This window comes from Cryptomeria japonica, chromosome 1, assembly GCF_030272615.1.
Source record: "Cryptomeria japonica chromosome 1, Sugi_1.0, whole genome shotgun sequence".
Lineage (NCBI taxonomy): Eukaryota > Viridiplantae > Streptophyta > Pinopsida > Cupressales > Cupressaceae > Cryptomeria > Cryptomeria japonica.
In genome coordinates, this window is record NC_081405.1 from 409,088,894 (window position 1) to 409,112,689 (window position 23,796).

The 23,796-nt window shown below is 36.7% G+C and overlaps 1 protein-coding gene across 3 annotated transcripts in view; it reads left to right on the plus strand.

The window, feature by feature from the left end:
• LOC131065575 (protein PALE CRESS, chloroplastic) overlaps positions 1 to 23,796 on the plus strand; it is a 216,253-nt gene that overhangs the window by 110,905 nt on the left and 81,552 nt on the right. Inside the window, exons 5-6 of one of the 3 annotated variants that reach the window (XM_058000148.2) lie at positions 14,703 to 14,753; positions 15,136 to 15,179. The exons of 1 other annotated variant lie outside the window; for it this stretch is intronic. In XM_058000148.2, the coding sequence (XP_057856131.2) occupies positions 14,703 to 14,753; positions 15,136 to 15,179 (95 nt within the window). The remainder of the gene's footprint in view (positions 1 to 14,702; positions 14,754 to 15,135; positions 15,180 to 23,796) is intronic. One more of the 3 variants, XM_058000139.2, reaches the window with a different exon arrangement.

Below are 23,796 nucleotides of genomic sequence, written 5' to 3' on the forward strand. Positions count from 1 at the left end.
GAGAGTTTGTATAAGGAATTTGCATAACAGATTGAATCGAACAGAGAAATTGAAGTGAAATTAAACTGTAGAAAATTGAATTTTAGAAGGCCCGAAGAATTCAAATTTGGAGGGTTCTAGTTCCAAAGGCAAGAGGAAGGTTACTGAAGTTTCTGATAGTGCCTCAAAGAAATCTAAAGGTGGAGAAAGTTTGCAGAAGTGGAAGTTAAATCAGGACACGATTGACCAGATGAGCTCACCAGGAGCCAAGTCTCGAAGGTCTAAGGTTAATTTGCCTATCCATGACCAGCTAGAGGATGATTTTAAGGAAATTGGTGATGTCTGGACCAGGGTTAGAGGCCACGAATTGTTCTTATATCATTACTAACGAAGGAGCAAGCCGACCCTAGTCTCAAACCCATGGATGACTGGATTGGGTAAGCTAGTGGTCCCTAATGTCTTTGTAAATATTCAATTGTTGAAAACCCTGGCTAAGGCTTATAATTCCACGAAAAGATGTATCCAATTACCAAGTGGCGATGCATTCATCCATCTTTCAGTAGCTATCATTCATGAGGTTTTTGGTCTTGGTTTCGAATCCGATGTGCCTTTGTCTTTTGAGAAGCTGGAAGAAGAATATACAAAGATGGATACTATATACAACGGGTGGAATTTGGCCATCCATAAGGTTGAGAAAGGGAAGTTGACAGATGAAGATGGGCCCCCATTCGACATCAACATTTTCAGATAGTATTTGCAGTATACGTAAATGGCATGCGGTCAAATAGGAGGAGTTGAGGTTCCGGATGTGGCTCGAATAGGACCTTTAGTACTTGCTGGAGATATTCAAATGCATGAGCTGAGACGATTTGATTATGCTGCCTACATTGTGGAAAAAATGCAAGAGGGTTTTTTAGATCTTTAGAATAACCCTGATAAATCTTTTAAATTTTATTCATTATTGATGCATATTATCTTGTTTTACGGACGACCCAGGGGGTTGTGGCTTGAAGAATTGAAATTAAATGTTTATGGTAAGGATGGGCAGGAGCAGCCAATACAATTGTGGGTATCACTGTGGGATTCTCGATTCATGAGATCCCATTATGTCAAATTTGAAGAGCTTTTTGTTCAACTGCTATACAGAGCTTTTGGGGTTTCTTGTGATGGATCATTCGCAGAAGAAATCAAAAGATTTCTTAGACCCCATGAGCATGGAGATACAAGGGTGAATCATTATTGGGGTGATTGGTACGTATGCCAAGATTTCTTATATGTTAGGGTTTTTGGATTCGAAGGTGCTCCCTATGTGCTACCAAAGCCTATGCCAGACCGAATTGCTTACTTGGAGATTGTGAGACGAATGAGTGTCTCTAATGCACATCACTTTGGAGGTGCCCACAAGCAAGTCTTCTTACCTGGAACTCTGCATTTTGGTGATTTCACCGTTGTATCAACAAAGGCTTATGATGTTATTGACAGAAAGTTAATAGAGGATTATAATCTGTATGAGCACACAATCAGGAAAAATTATGACCCGGAGGGCTATATACTCCAATGTAGAAAAAAGCAGAATCTTGGTGATTACTTGCATGAGCATATCGAAGCTTTGGATATCTTCAGAAACAAGGAGTCTGAAGAAGCTATGCAGATTTTTTAGGATTTGAATCATAAATTAGAAGAAAGAAGAGATAGACTACAAGAAATGGAAGAAGAAGTTGAAAGTGAATCAGGTGAAAATGAGGCTGTCTCAGGATGTAAAATGCCTGAAAGAGAAGAGGAACTTGAAGCATAGGATCAAATTCTTGCAAGGATGAGTGCTGATATTGATGCCAGATTGGAGGAGCATAGCACCTTTGTGTCTGATGATGTTTTTGTTAAGTCTAAAGAGTTTAGGACCTTTTTGTATCAATTCAAAGGCAAGAAATTGAGGGATGCAATCCCTGTTATCACCCCAGATAATGAGGTAGAGTTAACAAGGAGGCTGAAAGCTGAGATTGATGCGGAAATGGCTGTGATGACCCCTCAAAGAGGGAGACAATTGCTTTTGGAGGCGGGGATTATTCTTTTTCCTGACTGGGATTTGAGTGCCTCATACATTTTTGACAGTCTGCTAAATTCAGAAAATAAAGAATTCAAATTGGATATTCAAGGAGTTGATGATATTTTCATTGGGTCAAGGTATGACCAAGATGAGGAAGCTATGTTGTTGTGGGCTCTTTATCCTCCAAACAAAAGGCCAAAGATAATTGATGTTGATAAAGCTTTCGGTCACATGATGAAGCTAAAAGTTGGTGAAGTGGATCCAATGGTCACAACAGATATAGGGATTGATATTTCCAAATTGAATAAGGCACAGATGAAGATGTTAGCAAAAGAAGCAAGGAAATACAAATCACTGTATGAGGAGCTCTTGAGAATTAGAGGTCAGCCTGTACCCCAAATAATAGATGAATCAAAATTGAAGAAGAAGTGTGAGGAATTGCATAGAGAAAATAAGAAGTTGAAAGAGAAAATGTAGAACATAAGGGCAAACACAACATGTGTCTTATTGTCAAAAAGATTTGAAAAGATAAGTGGAGTTCTTGAAGACTTCTGGACAGTTTACCAGAAGAGTATGGATAATAGTATGTCACATAAGAGAATCTCTGACATATTACAAATGCTCTTATAGGATAAGAAGGCTAGTCAGGTAGACGGTCCAATTATAGAGAAAATCCAGAGACTGATAAAGAAGCATGAGAAGTTTGATGCAGACTTAAAGGTTGAATATGATGATTGTCAGGGAATTGTGCAGCATGGTATTCCAGAAGTGATAGATCAAATAGGGCAGATTAAGGACAGGAATGTGTGGATTACAGAATGTCAATCATTACTTAATGCTTCCCTAGATATTGCACGGGCTGACACCTTGGACATGGTAGAGACAGTGGACTAGTTGGAAAGCTTTGTAACTATAGAGATTGCAGTGCGGGATATCATCTTCAACGCCAACACTTACAAGGGTGAGGCCTACCTGCGACATGTTCAGAAACGTGGCTTGGTTCTGGATGGCCAGAGTTAATTTGTGTCAATTGTAATATGTTTTGTAATATTGTTGGTTGTTATAGCAGTTAGGGAGTTATTAGTTAGGTTTTTGTCAGTTTTTAGTTTGTACTAATGAAAGGGTGTGTCCTTTCATTTGTGTCTTTTAAGTCGCATATGTATAGGGAGTCATTTTTGTATACAAGGGGGGAGTTCACAATTTACAAGCTCCTATCTTTCAGATTGTTTGTTGGGACTAGTAGTGTTATGTAAAGCAAGTCTGTAGAAATGAAAAGTCATTTTTGTGCAAGCAAGAATATCATGAAGCACTCGTGAGTCTGTAGCTTTTGTATATCTTTTTTTTCCAAAAATTAATATATAAGATTCGCTGTCTTTATCTTCAGATCATTTTATGTTACATGGTGCTGATGAATCAAGTTCTTTGGATAAATCTAATTAAGATTTGTTGCAGTATGCCATCACACGCCGTTGTGTAGGAAACATAATTGTTTTTGTTATTCTTGCAACACATAATGAAGCCATTGCATTGATAGTCTTGTATATTTGTGAGTTTTTCAAACTGTCTCCAAAGTTGATTACAAGTATTTGTCCACTAAGTAACATATAAATTGTCAGATAAGGCACTGGTCTATTGTTAGTTTTTTGTGAGTAAATTTGATGTGCATAAGGTCCTCATCAGGGAAACATACTTCTTATTCCTATCAGTATTGTTTTTTCATAATTACTTAAGGTTCCAACAACATTCTTTTATAAGCATTCATTCACTATTAATTACATTCAAGTTTTCAGATTAAAGCACATAATAAAGCACAGTTGCAGGAAACATTTTGCCATTATTGCAAACAACTAATTTGACAAGTTTAAATTCACTATAAAGAAGTCTCTTTATGCTTTGGAGATTAAGGTTTACCCGCCTAGGTTTAGTGGAGCCTAAAGTGCAGAGGAATTTGGTCTTTGACCATTCTTGTTCGTTGGCCAAAGCTGATTGAGAAATCAGTAGGAGATTTGGCAAAGCTCTAGGATTTCCAATCCATGGTTTTGGGAAACAACACAAGGCAGCAAGAAAAATTGCAATATTCTTTAACCTATTTTTTTCATTGTCAATATCCATAGTCATTTGTTCATTTGGAATGACAACAAGAGCAGGGTCAGAGAGATCCTTACCTCCTCTTTCGCGATTTGTGCTTTCTTCAACTCGTGCTTGCTTTGCAAGGAATCGTGCTCCTTCTGGTAAATGCTGTGAGTCTAAAACCGTTTGTTTAAAAGTTTTCTCGCCTTGCTCTCCTGAATCCACTCTATGGTCAGCATTGTGTTGGGTGAATATTTTGTCACCAGCGTACTAATGAGAAAACATAAAATTCACACAACGCTATGCTAAGAAATTAATCTCTCCTCTCATCAAGGGGAGGTTCCCTATGAAATTTCTCCTCTAATTAACAAGAAATTAAATTGGTGGGTTGGCAATGGGCATATAACTCTTTTTTTTCAGAGTTTATGTATTCTCCCTTCGCCTAGTTACAGTTTCTCTACCTCTTTAGATATTCAAAGAAAAGAACTGTTAATCTAATAAACTATACTAAGAGTTACTTTTAAGTAGCACAAAGTCTCCTATATGGTAACATTGATTCACACTGATCGTTACAAATTAAACAAGTAGAAACTTAGCTTAAAGCTCAAAGTCTTTAAGTGTAAATTTCTAATCAATTAAACTACTAATAACTGCAGCAATACAAAGCTTACTACAAGTTACTTCCTTTATCAGCAGATTTCTCAAGCATGCTAAGAGCACAAAGTCTATTGGCAAGATTTGAGAGCTCTTTAACCATGTAGCAATATCATAAGATCAAATACGTAAAGATAATATGTATTCAATGGACATAGGAACATTAAATAATATAAACAAATTTATTGATACAACACAAAGTTTGCAATCAACAAAACCGTTTTCGTTATTTGTTTGATTGAATTCTCATCACAAAAGCTCAAAGTCTTTATTGGGATAAAAATCCAGCAGAGTTTTGCTAAGCATGAAAAAGATGATAATATTTACAAAAAGGTCCTCCTTATATAGGAAAAGAAGTTGAGAAAAAGGTGGGCACAGTTGACTTATTCAACCGCACAGTCCCACTTTACTACAACTACTACATAAAGAAAACGTGCAGCTGCACAAAAATTTACAACATCTATTGGTGCAACTATATGAAGGAAGAGTGTCAAAAGGGGGAACTTCATTATTGATTTTCTTCTTCGTTGGATTTCTGAAAACCTTCGAACTTGGCGAGGATAGCTTTGACCTCTTCTTCATTTGGCATCAAGGTAGAACTTGTGATGATTTGAATGCGGGATATCACATCTTGGATCTTCACTTGCTTCTTCTTAACATCCTTTAGCATGGATGCGAGTACTTCAAAGTTGACTTGAATTTCCAACAATTTGTCAAATGTATCAAGGGAGAAGTCTTGTCTCGTGCACTGGTCCATCAAGGAAAAAAATTCTTGGGTGACGACCTCAGCAGTGACAAGATTTTGATCACCATCATACAAATAGCAAGGGAGATCACCTACTTTAGCAAAAATAAGGTCAACCTCATCATCACCTTCTTTCTTTTCACAATCCAGTTTTGCAATCATTAATTTCATCGTCTCTTGTTTATGAGACAATAATGACAAGATCTGAATATACTTCTCTCTTGTGGGAATTACCTTGTTTTCAACTAGGACATCTATCCTGAAATCCTCCATTTTGCTCCAAAGGGTAGTGCTTTTCACAACTTCCTCAATTTCCTGGGATAAAGAGGTTTTGAGTCCTTGCATCCAACTTTGGATCACTTTATAATCAGACAATAACTCCACTGTTGAACTCAGGAGATGAGAGCCTTCTGACCTTAGCCGCGAGATCCATTCATCCATTACTCGGCCCTTAGCTCCTACCTGCTCAATCTTTTTGATAGCTTCAGTGTCTATTGATGATCCTATAGGTTCAACCTCTTGAGAAGATTGTGTTACCTTTAGGAGGACGTTGGTCAACTGCTCACACTTCTGCTTCATGATATTTTTCTCATCCCCTTCCTGATCCAGTCTTCTTAAAAAAGAATTAAGGGCTGTTTGAGAATCTAATTTCACACTTTCACGTGTCTCCACTTTGAGCTCCACAACCTGCATGGTATAATCTTCTGATCGTATGCTGCCTTTGTCCTTATTTGACAATGGCACCATCACTTCAGCGTATTTTCTCTTGGAAGCCGGGTCTACTACCACCCGAGATACTGTCTTTGACTTCTTTGTTCCCTTAGGCTTTGGAGGAACCAAAAGTTCAAAGTCAAATTCATCAGGAGATATTACCTGTTTCTTCCTTTTAGGGGCCACTACTTCCATCCAAGGGGGTAGTTCTGGATTGGATGATGGAGTAGTGGCTCCTTGCTGACTTGGGGCAGAGGATTCTGGAATAGGTTGACTAGAACTCGGAGCAGTTGCAAGTGTAACTGATGGTGCTGATATTGAAGCATCTAATGGAACATCTGTTGTTGGTACCTCTTCAATTATTGGTGGAAGGTTTGAGGGTGCCGTCAGTGTAACTTCATAGCTCACCAATGAAGGGATGGTTGTGACGGTGGTAGTAATGATTGGTAAATCTACCGACACCTGTTCTGCAAGTGCATCTTGCAAAGTTTCATTAAAGTCCATCATGGTAGATTCAAAAGTAGATGAAGGGATATCATCTAAAGTAGAGAAGTTGGTTATTGTAAAAAATTGACCAACAGTCTCTGATTGCGGCATGCCCATACTTAGATCTCCATCTTCATGAACATCTTCATCTTCTTGATCAGAATCGGAGTCAGAATCAATAGAGTGAACGACTACTTGTGAAGTGGTTGTCGTATCAACTTCAACAGAATGTGGCACTTTTTGTGTCAGTACTTCCTCTTGTTGAGGAATTTCACCTTCTTCGACCTCTTTACCCTTTCCAGCTTCACTGACAGGTGGTTGTTCTGGCTCTTTTGCTGCTGCCTCTTGTGACACTGATGATGATTCGCCTTGTTTTGACCCTTTAACTGTAAATTTGATTTTAGGCCCTTTACCTTTTAATTGTACCACTGGAGTTGAAGATAGTGCTTGTGAGTCTGCCCTGTTCTTGGTTCTAGTTTCAGCTGTTGCTATCTTGCCCAATGGACCATCACTGTTGTCATCATCTCCCGAACTGGTGGGAAACTGTTTCATCCTGAGATTCTTCTTTAGCAACCAAGCATTGGTGTTTGCTATAATAGGAGAGATCCTTTGAGTAATGGACATGCTTTCCTTCTTCGACCATTGCACAAGTGGGAGTGGGGAGTCAACAATCTTCTTCTCATAGTAAATAGGATCCACTATGTCATCTGTGTCTTCCATAGTCATTGGGATCTTGGCTAGATCCAGATTCTCAATTTGTTCCAAAGTAAGGTGGCTGAAGTCCATCCTCCTTATATCCTCGTCATCCTGACAGTCTGCCCAAACATCTTCAAACCTATAGACATGAGTGTATGTCCTTTTGAGCTTGCTCTTTATATCCCGAAAATCAAAATCGGTTCGGGCCTTGAATCTTCTCATGGTATTCCACTGCATCTCCTCCATATTTTTGGCTTTGGTGTTAGTTAGCACGGAATACCTACCAATTGACTCTGGGAATTTCAGCCCAGTCTTGTGTGCTTGTGATTGTTTCTCATGCACACTAATCAGTTGTCTACACAGCTCCATAAGGATAATTTTATCTGAAGGAAACCTTGGAAGAATAAAGGGCTCACTTGAGAAGCATCCAATCCGGATATAGGTGAATGTGGGGAATTGAAGGAAGACGCAACCAAAGTGGGAAACCCTGCTGTAAGCGGCCTCTGATATTCTTCTCTTATACAGGCCTTTATCAAAAATGCACTTCCAAACAGCAAAGAAAGCATCATTAACCCTCTTGTAATGATTACCTTGATTTTTGATAGTGAGTTGATCATAGTATTCCCAAACAGGCATTATTCTTCTGTCACCCTTAGTTGACAAGCCTGGATATTGCCTCATAGAGGCAACTGCGTAAACCAGGTATGAGGTCATATAAAACTTTAGTGTTACCTGGACCTCTTTCAGTTGGGTGCAAAGCGCATCACTGATTTGTTCTCCCCAATCAATTCTTGCAGCTCCCTTTCTGATTATATTCATATAGTAAATCATCCAGCTTTGGAAATAATGAGTCTTTTAATCCTCTCACTTTGGATGACATGGTGACCATGTCATTATATTCTTCATTAAAATCACTCCTGTGAAAAGACTTAGGCCACCGGGAGGTGAGGGAGGATCTAGCAGTTGAGAGATAAACAGTATTGATCACCTTTTTGCATTTATCTTTGTGTTTCTCGTAGTACTCTTGAGCACTCTCTTGAGAAATATCAGCCACTTCTTCTGCCAATGAGCCTTTGAAAATACTATTGAAGAATACGCTGTCTAGAGTCATTATGACCTTCTGATCATCATCCCTTACCTGTCTTGTGCTTGGATCGAAGTGATCAGCCATTGCTAGTACAAATTCAGGATCGTGAGCCGCAATTGGGAAAGATGCATACTTATGCAGCTCAGATTTGATTAAATTGGTCAGGTGTGCAGGAGCCTTTTGAACCCGGTCAAGAAACTCTTGCATGTCAATGTGACCAATTTCAGTGTCCTTGATCTCCTTAATGTTAGAATCCTCTGAACTTTCAGGGTACATATTCAAGTACCTATCGTACTTGTATTTCATCTTTTTTGATGATGCCTTACTCGGAGAAGGTTGTCTTGAGGAAGACTCGGGCTTGCTGTGGGAGGGCTTTGACATTCGTGCACAATGACTGCATTCAACACTGATGATTAGCCATTCATCATTATCAACATCAATTTTTTCTCAAACGGATCAAAAAACGGGACTCAAAACAGGCCAAGGAGTAAAAACTGCTAAAACAGCAGGTCGGAGAAAAAAGTCCGACCTGCTTCTTTACCAACAAAAATTTGCACATCGGACTTTAAAGTCCGAAGTGCAAATTTGTGAAGGATATCAACACATCAGACTTTAAAGTCCGAAGTGTTATTTTGGGGAAAGACATTTACATATCGGACTTTAAAGTCCGATATGTTGAGAAAAACTTCAAACGAGCACATCAGACTTTAAAGTCCGATGTGCTGATTGGAAAAATTTAGGGGCACATCGGACTTTAAAGTCCGATATGCTTCTTTAGGGGGAAGGACAGCCGGTTGGCATGTCGGGTTTTAAAACCCGACATGCCACCCTATACCTCTCCGCATATCGGACTTTAAAGTCCGATATGCGAAGATTGGAGGATACAAATTTTCAGCTGTATACCGGAGTTTAAACTCCGATATGCAGCTTAGAATAGGGGAGGTTTTGGAGGACGATCGGGTTTTGAAATCCGATTGTTTCTCCAAAGCTAAGGAGGCAATCGGAGTTCAAAACCCGATCGTCCTCCAAAAGGGAAAACTGAAAACACAAAAAAACAAACAAAAGGAAAAACAAAAGCGAAAACACTTAAACAATAAAAACTCGAAAACAAGAAACCTACCTATTCCGCTGTGGTGTTTGCGAAATCCGGATATGGGCGATTCGATCGAGCAACGAAGAGGAGAGATCTGGGTTGCAACGAAGGAAAAAGGAGGTGGAGGCGCGCGATAAAAACCAGGAATGAGGAATAAAATGCAAGATTAACCTTAAAAACAACTTTTAAAGAAAAACCCTAATTAGCAATAAATGCTAATTAATACAACTCGTAGTTGCATGTCGGGTTTTAAAGTCCGACATGCAACCTAGGGGTACTTGCATGTCGGACTTTAAAACCCGACATGCAACTAACACAAAAGCCATATGCAGTTCGGACTTTAAAGTCCGAACTGCAATCCAAAACAAACTTCAGTTCGGACTTTAGAGTCCGAACTGCAGTCTTAAGCAAACAGCAGTTCGGTCTTTAAAGTCCGAACTGCAGTCAAAACCAAATGCAGTTTGGACTTTAAAGACCAAACTGTTGACTACAACAAAACTCAAATACCCCTGCAGTTTGGACTTTAAAGTCCGAACTGGAGGTTAAAATGCAAACTTAAAAAGCAAAGAAAATAATAAAAACAAAAAGCGAAGAACGAAACGAACTAACCAACCAAGTCGATTAAGCTCTCCCGGAGACCATAAGATATGAAACGGACCAGTTTCGTAGGGTTGCCTCATGATTTTGGCCAAACTGAAATCGAGGACAACACATTGTCGTCTAGCGGCTTATTGCCCATAAAAAATGCCCAGCCTGGCACTCTGGCATTAATTTCTTATTGTCAGGCACGCAGAGACCACCAATGAAGGCCATCCAACACTCGCGTGAGGCAAGAATTTGTACAAGCAGTCCGGCCTCCTCCTAAACTACCCGCCTTCTATACTTTCACAGTGCCTTTTCCTTGCCGCAATCAGTCAAGAAAGAAAAATTAAAACACAAATTTTAAATTTTTTATGAAGGCAAATTTAGATGGCTTAAGTGTCGGAAAAAGATAATAATTAAATGAAGTTACTTTTATGGAGTGAAAAGGATTGTTAATTTAAAAGTGATTTTAAAATCTAATTTATGGAAAGTTCTTGAGAAGATGTCATGCCTTGTCTTAAACCCGAGGGCAGTCTTCATACTTAATATTGATCACAGCATTATATATACCTAGGCTTCCAAATTAAAAACAAGAAAAAATAGTAATACCTCTTTAAGAGGGCTGACCTAGGCTAACCCATGATTAGGGCTGATCCCTCTTCATTCAGGTGCCAAATTCAGAAGGTAAATTAAATTAATTTTTGGGCCGACTCTATCTTGGCACCCAAGTTTGTTAATAAAAAAAGGATTTGAAAAAAAGTAAATTAAAGGGAGGCCATCCTGGTTGAAGTGTCACCTTTCTTGGGTGAAGGGGGTGCTTGCATGGGGTGTTTAAGAAGCTAAATTGGTGGAGTTAGAGGCAAGAAGTTATGGGATATTATTCCCATTTATGAGCAGATCTAGAGCAGACCCTAGAGCAGGTCTGAGGTGCATTTATGAGCAGATTTTATGGTAAATTATTACAGATTAATAATCAGATCTCAAGGCAAATTACTGCAGATCTATAAGCAGAAAATATTGAAGATTTAAAGCAGATTTAAAGCAGGTAACCAAGACAGAACATTGAAGGAGACAACATAAGGCATCATTGAATAAGATCAGATTGGATTTAAGACATATTCAGGCATACAGAAATTTGATATTATAACTGTGATTTGGGCATAAACTAGGGTATTTACAAATGGAAACATTACACTGAAGAGATTCATTTGAGTCGTTTTGGATTGTTTATTTTGATGAAGCCCTTTGTGGGAGTTTGAGCTGTTGTTCGGCTTTCCAACCTTGGAATGAAAACCCCTTTGATGAAAATTGGTTTTGGTTGTGAAAGATCCACCCTAGCTGATTTTTAGGTGGAGTCATTCAGATTTCATGCATGAAGGACCCATACATTAAAAGGGAGTATCTAAAGATAGTTGCAAAAACCTAAACAAATGGCACCAAGCATGAAAGGAGATGAGAGAAAGACTTTGCATCAAAGAACTTAGGAGAATCTTGAAATTGCAATAAATGAAGAAACTTGCAAAGAAGAGCTCCATAATGATCTTTTTGAAGGATTTGTAGTTGTGAATGATGGGATTGAACTTGCTAGATATTTCAAAACAACAACCTTTGATAAATACTTGGATCAATTTGATGGACTTAATTGGCCTAAACAAGATGCTAAAAGTAACTTTCAAGTTTGTGATAATCCACTCTTTGAGATGGAAGCAGAGATACCTTATGATAATCCACTTTTGAGGTAGAGTTCCATGATGATCCTTTTGAGAAATATGTGCAAGAAAAAGGTGCCGCACTTGATGTTTCTAGGTACAAAAAGTTATGTGGTGTCCATGTAGGCACTTTACTTGAAGTAGATGAAGTGGGTGCCGATGTGCTTTGTATGTGTGGACCATGAACAAAACCCACTATGTGCCATATCTTCATCTATTTTTTCTTGCAACTCATGGCCGTGAGTACTAGCTATGGATGCTCTTGTCCTCTACCTTTGTAGTTTTTTATTTTCTAGCAATGCAAGATATGCATTCATCTCTCATTTTATCTCTTTTGTGGTCTTCTCATAGGGCTTGGCATCACGATGAGTAATGCTTGCAAGATGGTATTTGAGGGGACTGATGCCTTCATGATAGAGGTTCTAGCATCTTATGCAAATGACTGTCCCGGGTGTCTGTCCTTATACAATATATTATCAAGAAGGGTCTTTAGCTCTAGGGGGACGAGTTCCTGCAACGGCATCGATTGGGCTGAGCTTGAGCTTGATGTGGAGGCCAAGGGCTCTCTATTTGCCATTGTATCTAGCCTACAAGTACAAAGTACAATATTTTAATTTTTAAATACAATTAGTATACATTAGTATAAATAAGCATAAATTTAATACAACCTTGTTGCAAAAAAAGAAAGTATAAATCAGAAAAATAATTTATTAATACAAAAAAACAGTTGTTTGATTATAAAATCAGCATAAATGAACAAAAAATGTTCATAAATCCAATTATTTGGAAGTAGCATTGTAAATACTACTAAAATACTATGAAATTATGAATTGCTTACAATCTTCATGCTGGATATTAACATCTAAAATGAACTTGTATGCTTGCCAAAACCAAAATGCAAAAAATATAACCCGCACTTGAAATTATTCGAATTTGCTCTTCAAATCTGCAAAAAAATCCTTACAATTAGCTCAAATGTATGAAAGAATGTTGTGTGAGGAAGTGAAGTAGGTGTGTTGGCTTTTGCAAGGCAAAAAACCACCAGTTTTTTGTTTTTTTTCCTATGTATTGGGCGGGTCTTGTGTTCTTGCTGCGTTCGGTGAGTTTTTCTGATGTACTCAGCGAGTAATCGCCAAAAACTCAGTAGAAAAACTTTGTGAGTTTTTTGGCAAGTGCTCCTTGAGTTTGCCATCTATGGCTTAGAATCATGAAATTGTGGGGTTTGAGACGTTCCGAAAGGATTGCTTGTTGTTGATTCGCCCTTTATGATAAAATGATTTAAAACCTTTCCAAAGAGATACATACAACTACATGACCGTTGTAAGTGACACCCAGTGACATGGCTTCTCCTTTGTGATCTTAATGGATTCGAAAGATTGCAAGATCCTAGTTTTGACCATTGAGAATCCTTGTAGAGATCCCTATCTACCATTCATTTCAATCCATGTTGTGTCCTATTGTCCAATCAATAACCTGTCAGAGTCGTTATAGTTGAAGGCAGGTGTGTGCTGCCCAATTAACAGTTTAATGAAGGATTGATTATCACTTGGGAATTATCCCAGATTAGTAGGCAAGATCAGTACTTGCACTGACATATGTTTCTTGTGCTCGGTTGTGCAGTTCAGATTTATGCATATGGGACATGTTTGCTGCTTCATTTTTTATTGTTTTTATTCAAGATTTTTGTGCTATTATAAATATAATAATCTTTAGAAATCTTATTAGCTATATTTTAAATTTTTTCTAGCTCCTTGGAGCATTGATAGAAGTCTGGATTTAATGTTGATCTAAGTTGCATTCTATCTTCTGATCTCTGAGGTTTGTATATCACTGAAGCCATTACTGAAAACATATTGTGGTTATCTCTACTTTTGGTCTCAATTTCAATTGTGGATGATTAATCTGTTTGTTACAGAATTAATTGTCAACCTTTACACTTGGATTAGTTGTGCTTCTTTAACGTGGTTTGCAGAACATGATAATTGTTTTGTACTTTCAGGTCAATCAATGATCTACTCTCTTGGTGTGCTTCCTCTTTTCTTTTCTATTTAGTGTAATCTCTAACAGTTTCCCTAGTAAGGAAGAACTTTGAATGTCTTAAGATAGGGAAGCCAGGTCACCCTGGAAGTTAGTCAAGTTTAAGGTAGCTATGCTGGAGCTTCCTGGATGTGAATTTGGAATCTGGACTGATTGGTGCTATAACATAAGTTTTATTTACATAGTCAACAGTATCAGAAAGGAAAATTTGGTGCATTCAAACTACTTGTATGATACAATAAACATAGGATTAAAGTTTTTTCATTGTTGGGAATGAAGAAATGGAGGGACTATCTAAAAAAAAGAAAGACAGGAACTAGAGATGAGATTTTGTGATGGTCTAGAAGAACGATGTTTTTGGTCATATAAACAACAATGGATAGAACCATTAGACAAATTGTCACAATAGGATTGCTTTAGATAGGAACAATATGTTAATAGTTGATTTGAGACCATTTACTTAATGAATGATCCGTTCTTTGAGAGAAAGATTCAATATACTTATATTTTTGAACATGTTGGTGGCACAATCAAAATAATAAGGTAAGAGATTAATAGCTAACATTTTCAATGAATATGAGACACAAATTCTTATGAAAGTACTTTGGGATATTTTTCATGTATATTTTTTATAAGAAATCTTAATTGAGATTTGTGTTGCTTTCCACATCTATAAAGTGATTTAAAGTGTTGATGGTTGTGCTAATTGGGTAATGGTGTGTTCTGATCAAGATGTGAGCAAGCTTTTCCTTTATGGCATGAGGATGTAAGTATTCTGATTTACTTTACCATCAACATTGTGATTTCAGGATGAGAGATATGTCATTCAAGCCCTTGATCTTTTATACAGGAGAGTTGAGGTAGCTCTAATTTTGAATTTTCTGATCTTTGATATGCTTTTTATTCTTGAAAAGAATACAATATTTGTCATGCATTTTCTATTTGGTGAACTGAGGAAATAACTGGAGCTATGACCTATTGTGTATTTCTCATCAATCACACATTTTGCTATTTAGAGCTTCTTTCCATTTCCCCTCGAAGTTGAATGTTTGAAGTTAAAGATATTGGCAAGAATATGTTTAGATTTTAAATGTCTATGTGGTTGGCCATGAAATATGTCAGTTTTTTGCTGGGCAGTTTATTTTGTGATTATTGGTTGTGAATCTTTCTTTTATATGAATCAATTTTATTGCAAAAGAAACATTTAATAGTACTGATTTGAGGTTTGAACCATGATTGCAGCTCATCCCATCGATAACAAACTCCATTTTGTTTGCATTTGCAAGGTAAGGTCCATTTGTAAGCATCCCTTTTCACAACATTGTAGATCAATTTGAACCAGAGGTCGAGAGGGATTTTATCTCTTTATTGTGGACATTATGAGCTAGTTTGTGTTTTAGACTTAATACTTGAGTTGTAGTCAACCCGGGCCTGTCTTGGATATAACAATGGTGTAGGAGAAATATGAGCTAAAGGTTGAAGCATTGGTGATTGTGATGGAGTACAACAAGAACTAAAGCCTTCATCTTTCAAGGAAATCACAACAGTACTTCTAGGCTGATCACCAAGAATTTGTTGGTAGGTTTACAATCAAATAAATGTTCTCTTGCTTTTACATCAATATCCTGACTAAGTATGACTTTGTTAGTTGAAATATCAATAAGTCTATCTACCTTATCTAAGACTCTTGGAATCAAGTTTACTCCTTTTGCTATTACAAAGTAACACATGCAACTAAATCAAAAACATGAAATTGTGCTATCTTTTGTTTGAGTCGGATCATGATCTTTTAGGTGTGACATTGTGAAAGGCTTTACGAAAAAAATGGTAAGAAAACATACTATTATGTTCATTGCTTCATCCAGATATCTATATGACACATCTTTGTTATGCCTACTAGGCCATCTCTATGACAGTTTAGTTTCTCCTTTCAACCACCCTATTTTGCTGAGGGTGTATGCAATTAACATTAATGTTGGAATTGATTGAAAGTAAACTCTCTACCATTGTTGAACCTCAAGGTCTTCATCTGCATATCTTTTTGATTTTCAACCAATCTATTGTACACATGTGAATTTTTTTTTAATGTTTTAAATTGTAAATCATAAGTCAATCTTTTCTCATTCATGAGTCAAATACCAATTATAAGACTCATTGTTTGTCACTTGTAATCCATTTCTAAATCCTCACTGCAAATAGTTGTCGATGTTGTTGTTGTTGTTGACTTTAGCTAACATCTATTAGGGATTAAGAAAGAACACTTTTAAACATACTAGATGAAGTGAATGTGTGAATTGAGATGGAAGGATAGGCAGTTGCAATATAGAGGTAGAGAAGTGAAGGATAGAGCTTCTAGGTCATGTATTGATGAACTAAAGGCTCCTAAGAGACAATTTAGGTCAGGAAAAGGCAACCGAGTCATTCAAAGGGTGTGTAGGGAAAAGGAAATCATATTGGAGGTAAAAAATGAATTGAGAAGAGATCCAAGAAGCTTGGGCACATATAATAGGGATCTAGTGACATAATTGAAGGCAAAAATCACTCCAAGGCATGAAGTATGTGCCCTTTTTAGCGTCAATAAAAAAAAATATCTCTTTTTTTAAGTGACACAAAAAATACTTTTTCACTTAACCTGGAAAACTCTACATCAAATTAGAACAAAAAAGGAGAAGCTTTTTTCACTTGCAAGACAAATAACAATGAAGAATTAGAATGAAAACACACTTTTTTCTCTTTTTTACAATAAGTGGCTAAAGGCACATGGATAGGTGACTGTCAAGTTGTCAAAGTGAAATTGCATCAAAACATGCTCATTGTAATGTCTCTTTCCACAGAATAGTCTAGAGCAATTAATTAGCCTATTTAATTCCCATAGGCTAAAGTCAAGAAAAAGGGAATTATTTAATTTAATTATTTAATATTATTCGACAAAGTTTATTTTATGTCTAATATTATTTAATTAATTTAACAAGCTTCATAAAGTGACTTTAGTGGATTGCTAAAGGAGAATTAGTAAGTCACTTTATTTCCCGGGTTTAAATAAAATTTTAAAAGAGCAGGAAATTGAAAAGTTTCTAGAGGCTTCCGGGGATTGTTATGAAAAGGACATTTCAAGGCTTTTTTTTCTTATGCTTGGATTATTTTTTCTTGTTTGAATTGGAGAGCTTCTTTGGAGTTGGAAACCCTAAGGGTATTGGATTTGGTAGTGAAACTAATCTACCCTAGCCTGTGGTTCGAGATTTCATTGAGAGGTCTCATAGAGGATTCAATAGTTGAGTTCATCGATTTTGTGAAGTCTCTTGCAAAGACAAATTTGCAGGGTTTTGAATATATTGCAAATATTTTTTTTGGATAGATATGGGGACACTGTGCATCTAGGAACCTGAAGAACAAGATGGTCATGAAAAATCTGAAGATTGTGGTGAGCATTGTGGAAGAAGTTGTTAATGTTCTGTAGAAGAAGAAAATGAAGACATATCCTCCTCCAGTCTCTTTCTCTCCTAATTCTGTGAAGTCTTCTAATCCCTTTGTCAATTTTGCCCTTCTGCCTATTATGCTTTGCTTCTTTATTATCTACTTATTCTTCTATAATTTTATCAATCCTTTCTATGTATATTATGTAATGTCCCCATTTTTAAATAGGATATAATAATAATAATACCATAAATGAGATGGTATAAGGGTATGAAATCAATTTCTGAATTTGACATATTCAGATATATTTATTTATCAGGTGCTGCTGTGAGGAGTTATTTCTGCAGATAATATATTAGATATCTATACAATGATTTATCTGAGAGCATTATATCCCGGCATATTAAGTCATCGCAGCATTTTAATGCCAATTCTAAAATGAATGAGGGTATCAATCGGTGCATTGTTTCGTTATATTGAGAGCTGTACATCTCCAAAAGGGAACCCCATGTTTAGTAGGGACAATTTCTGACAATATCTGACACAAACCTGTTGGTGTGGTCTTGCATCTAACTCTACCGTACATGTCCCTAAAAGAAAATTCTAATATGTCATGCCATGCCAAGATAATTACAGTCCTGTTGGGATCGCTAAAAATAATAGAAGGCATTTAAAAGAATTTGAATTAAGGAATCATTGGTATCAATTAATTAGAATTTAATGGGGTTCAAAGCCAGCGATCAAGGTTGAGGTTACAACTTTTCAAAAAAGTAACATTTGTGAAAGGTTGTGACTGTAATGTCCTCACTTTCAAATATAATTTAATAATTAATAATAATAATAAAATTAAAAATACAAAAGAATAAAAATAAAAAATTAAATTAAAATATAAAAGAATATGATTAAATATAATTCAAATTAATGAATGGTGAAAAGGCGTGAAATGATGAGCTGTGTCTCCCCAAATATGAGGTATAAAACGGAGAAGAGAATTCATTTGAAGGGGGGATAATTGGGGAATCAGAAGTGCAGATCTGATTTAAATAAGAAGTGCATAGCTTATTGTGAAAGGTTGTGTTCCTTTCAAAGGGCAAAAATAATGAAGAGTTGCACTCTTTTCAAGAGTGCTAGTGATGAAGAGGTGTGAGCTCTCCCTCACATTGAGAGATGTAAAGGAAAGGAATCAAAAGCCTCCAGGGATATCACCATCGATCATTAAGATATGAAAGAAGAGAAAAAGGAACTCAGATCTGCATATGAGGGATTAAGAGGCAGAGTTGAGGAAAATATATCATATCAGATTTCCAGAAGAAGATAGACGTGTTAAGTAATGAAGGAAAGGAACACTTAATTAAGAAGTTCTGATCTATAATATATGTCAGTTCCAATCAAGGAGAATTACATTTGCATCACCATTGACGAAGAACTGAACACAGCATTCAGCGAACAAGGGTCAATAATCAGAAACAGAAACATGTAAACCATAGTCACATATTCGGGATCAGATCCTCACTAATCTGATTCAGACCTGTTTTAGTTAGTGTCTAACAATCTGAATAATAGCTCTTCGGGAAGAAGGATATCATCCACTTTAAAGGATCAAAGGTTTGCATCTCATAGAGGATAACCAAGGATCAAGGGCAAAACTACATCTCAGTGAAGCATGCAGCACGGTATCACTTCCTGGTATGCTGTATCACACCGATGCACTAATACTATTTGCAATTATGTTATATTGGAAATCCTATTAGGGACAATTTGAAATAACCGACCTGGATTGCTGATTTATACCTAATTTCTTATTCATTGTAATACATGAACAACCAATAAACAGTCTAATCTCAGCTTAATCTAACAATAGTTTACATGGAATAGTACTTGGCATTATGGTAGATCAAACATCTTGGAAATACCATTGCTATTAGAGCTTCATTACTATTATTGCAGCATTGCTTGATAGCATCATAGTATTATTATTTAACAATTAACATACATCTATAGATGCTTGCATATTCATTCATTATGTATAACGTACATTTTTCTATTTTAGAAATATGTCCTTGTGGAGGAAGGGTGTGAGATGTAATGGAGGGGTGGCAAGGGGCTCATTAGTAGGCCGTTATAGAATGACCAACGTGGCGTCTAGGACCATGAGGGCCGTTACCTTGAGGAGTCAAGTAACCCGATTATATTCTCTACCCAACCTCACAAGGCATTATTAGCCTAGGAGAAAGAGGACTTGATAGGTAAGCAAGTACGCTCCACCAAGTGGAGCAAGAGGGTTGGAGAAGGCAACCTCTCTTGGGCTTGGTGTAGAAATGGCTCCAAGCGAACTCGTCATGTCTCTCTCCCCAACCCTGATGTATTGTAGAATTAGTATTTGAATTATAATAAAATTTTGTCTAACCATAACAATAAACTGAATGTATATCTATGTATATGCTCTAATCTTTTGTGTACAGTATCTACATACAATATTTCATTATGTTAATCAAGATATGATTTGGTAAGTTTCAAAACCCTAGCCCTAATTTGTGTAATTTATGTTTTTAGGTAAAAGCCAGAGCAATTAGGGAAGGGGTAATTACATATTACCCTATATAAGGAAGTTAACTGAAGTATTAACTTTCCTTGTTAAGCCTATCATACAGTCAAAATAGAAGGTTTTAGTAAGAAATTCTCTGCACTCAATAGACACAGGTCCTACCATTATTAGTCTTGCTAAGAGCCATATTATTCCACTATTATACTGGACCAAATAGAAGATCACTATTAAAGGATTAGGTATTTTTCAAACTATAAGACAAAAAGCCCATAATATATTTGTCAATCTAGGAGTGTTCAGTTCTCTGTGTTCTTTCTGGATGAATGAGGACATAGAAATTGAGATTATTCTTGGATGAGATTTCCTTAAGGAGTTTAAATCTTTTTCATTTTATAATAGTGGTATTGTCTTTGGCAACCATAAAGAAATAAAATTCCATCATCTTCCTCAAGTAGTAGAGTCTGTCAATATTGATAGCGTATTTGATGAAGAAGAAAATTTGCTTCCCGAAGATCCATATTTTACTGACATAGAAAATCATTAGAAATCAATAAAACATCTTATTTTGGTAAAAATTCCTTACTTTCAACTTGCATGAAATTTTCTCTTCTTGACTTGCACCTCAATTTCTTGCAGCTTTGACTCCATTTTCTTCATCAACTCCTTTCTTCTATTTCTTCTACGATCCTCTTTGTATTTTGATCATTTCATCTAGCTTCAACTTCTTTTCACATTGTTTAACCCCATTTTGAGCTATCTTATGCCCAACTAGTGAAATTTCCTGCTCATTTTTGTTTTTCAGACCAACCAATGAAATAGATGATAGTCGCTAGGAAATATCATCACTCTCATTCAAAACTGTTAATGCATAAATAGCTTCGGTAAGATAAATGATTGAATGAGAGATAAATGAAGTCTCTCATTCAATTATTTACCATATCGATTATTAAAATAAATAACATCATGCCCTCAATTGATAAGCATTCTTTATATGTACATAATTGTTTATTATCATAGAATCCCGATTTGATAATCTATTATACTATTTGCATTCACCGATTAGCAAATCGGGATAACCATTGCAAATCCGAATTGATGATTATCGGGTAGACCAAACATAAATTAGTATTGATGATTATTTATGCTTGAACCGATTGTTATCGGGGAGATATAATAAACACACACCGATTGATATCGGGTGTTAAGGCAAACTTTCGAAGTGTTAAATATAATCATACACCGATCGGTATAACATCGATGGTTATCGAATATAAACATACACCGCTTGGTTAATAAACACCGTGCACTATTGTTATAGCGAATGGGCGCGATCAATTGATGTCTTGATCGGCCATGTCCAAAAGACATGGTCGGTCAAGGCATCGCTTGACTGTACCCAACCCACTATATATGTAAAATGGTATGTGTGAGAATGAACATTGAAATTTATAAATGCTCCTCTCACCTGTTACATAAAAGAAAGTCAGATTCATATGTTAATTCTATAATATATAAAACAAGATAATACTAAGTAGAATATAACTTGCATATTGAATGTAAATTGAACATCATTTACATGGTATCAGAGCTATAGTTAAATCGAACCTGAGGCTGTTCAATTTTACGTAAAATTCAAATCAAGCATATATTCAACATCACAATCCTATCAATGGCTAGCGCTATCAGATTTGAAGACAGACTCGCAGGAGGTGACGACTTCTCCGCATGGAAATTCAGAATTCAAATGATTCTAAAAGAAAACAAAATTGAATCATTTGTAAAGACTGAAACTAAAGAACCTGAGACTGAACCTGACAAAGCAATTTGGAAAGAAGGAAATGATAAGGTTATCAAAATCATAGTTGATGGGGTAAGGAACAACATTATGCCTATTATAAAGAAACATGAAACAACCTTCAACATGTTCAAAGCACTTGAAGATGCTTTTGAAATATCGAATGCTAGTAGAACCTTGGCTCTAAAAAGAGAGATAAATGACATAGCCATGATAAAAGGAGAATCAGTCAATGCCTACTTCATGCGAATATCTACCTGATGGGATGAACTGGCAACCCTTGGATATGAGATCCAAAGCAAAGAATTAACCCTCATTGCTTTAGATGGGTTGCCTAGCATCTGGGAAACATTCATCCAAGGCATCAGTGCAAGGTATAACTTCCCAAAATTCAATATGCTAAAGGCTGATTGTCTCCAAGAGGAATCAAGGCAAAATAAGAAAGGGATCAAACAAAAGAATATAGATGAAGATCTTCAAGTTTTAAATACGAACTCAAACAAGAAAAGCAAGCAGAAGCAATTCAGGAAGAGAAAAGGTCGTCACGACAAGAACTCCTTCAAGAAGGACCTCTCTCAAATTCAGTGTTACAGATGTGACAAATTTGGGCACTATGTTGCCAAATGTCCAGAAAGAGCTAAACAAGCCACATCTGCCAAAACAGGAAAATCCAAAAGGGAAGAGGACTCCGAGAAGTATGTACTCTATTAAGCACTCACAAATCAAGCATCAAACAAAGTGAACTCCTGGGTGATCGACAATGGCTCATCCAGACACATCACAAGATTCAAAGAAGTACTAGACTCCATGAAAGAGGAGAATGATGAGGAGGTAACCATCGGAGATGACTCTACACACCCTGCCAAAGGAGTTGGAAACTGCACCATCAAACTAAAGTTAGGTGTATCATTACAACTTAGAGGAGTGCTATATGTTCCAGGCATTAAGAGGAATCTAGTCTCAATATCAGCACTGGAGGACAATGGATACAAAGTGACCTTCATGGACAACAAAGTATTGGCTTGGCCAAAGAACTCATCCATCAAGAAAGCTAAAACAATTGGTCAAAGACAAGGCTACTTGTATGAGCTATGCACAGAGCCCAACTTAACCCTAATTCATGAAACTACAGATGCCAATGAAATCTGGCATAGAAGACTAGGCCACCTAAATTTTAGAGCTTTATCATCAATGGGAGACCTTGTCACATGTCTACCTAAGCTAAAGCAATATTATTCAGGGGCATGCACTGGATGTGCCCTAGGTAAAAATACTAAGGGTGCTTTTCAGAGTAGTACTAGGAAAACAAGTAAAATTTTAGAGTTAGTTCATTCTGATGTATGTGGACCTATGTCTGTAAATTCATTGGGGGGATTTCTGTATTATGTAATATTTGTTGATGACTACTCTAGGAAAACCTGGATCTACTTTTTGAAATGTAAAGAATCAGAAGAGATCCTTAATAGGTTTAAAGAATTCAAATCACTAATAGAGAACTACTCAGGAAACAAAATTAAAACCCTAAGAATTGATAATGGGGGGGAATACGCATCAGGAATTATTTAAAGAGTTTTGTAAAAATTCAGGGATTAAGAGGGAGTTAACAATACCTTACAACCCTCAACAAAATGGGATAGCAGAAAGAAAAAATAGGACAATCGTTGAAGTTGCCAAAGCTATGATTCTTGATCAGAATCTAAATATCAATCTTTGGGCAGAAGCAACTAGCACTGCTGTATATATTCAAAATAGATGTCCCCACTCTCATCTTGAAGATAAGACCCCTGAGGAAGTCTTTACTAACAAAACCGGATATAAGCCACCTTAGGATTTTTGGATGCCCTGTCTATATTCATGTACCTAAGGAGAAAAGATTAAAATTAGAGCCTTCTAGAAAAAGGGGAATCTTTGTAGGATATAGTGAAACCTCCAAAGCCTACAAGATATATATACCTGGTCAAAAGAATATTGAACTAAGTAGGGATGTGATCTTTGAAGAAAACTTAGCCTTCGAAAGAGCCGAAAGCTCTCTAGACCCTGAAGTCTATATCCCCACCCCTAGCTTAGATAGAGATCCTACTCCTGAGCTTCAGAGGGAGAGTCCCGAGGAAAATATTAGTGAAACTCAAAGTCCACCTAGAGAAAACTT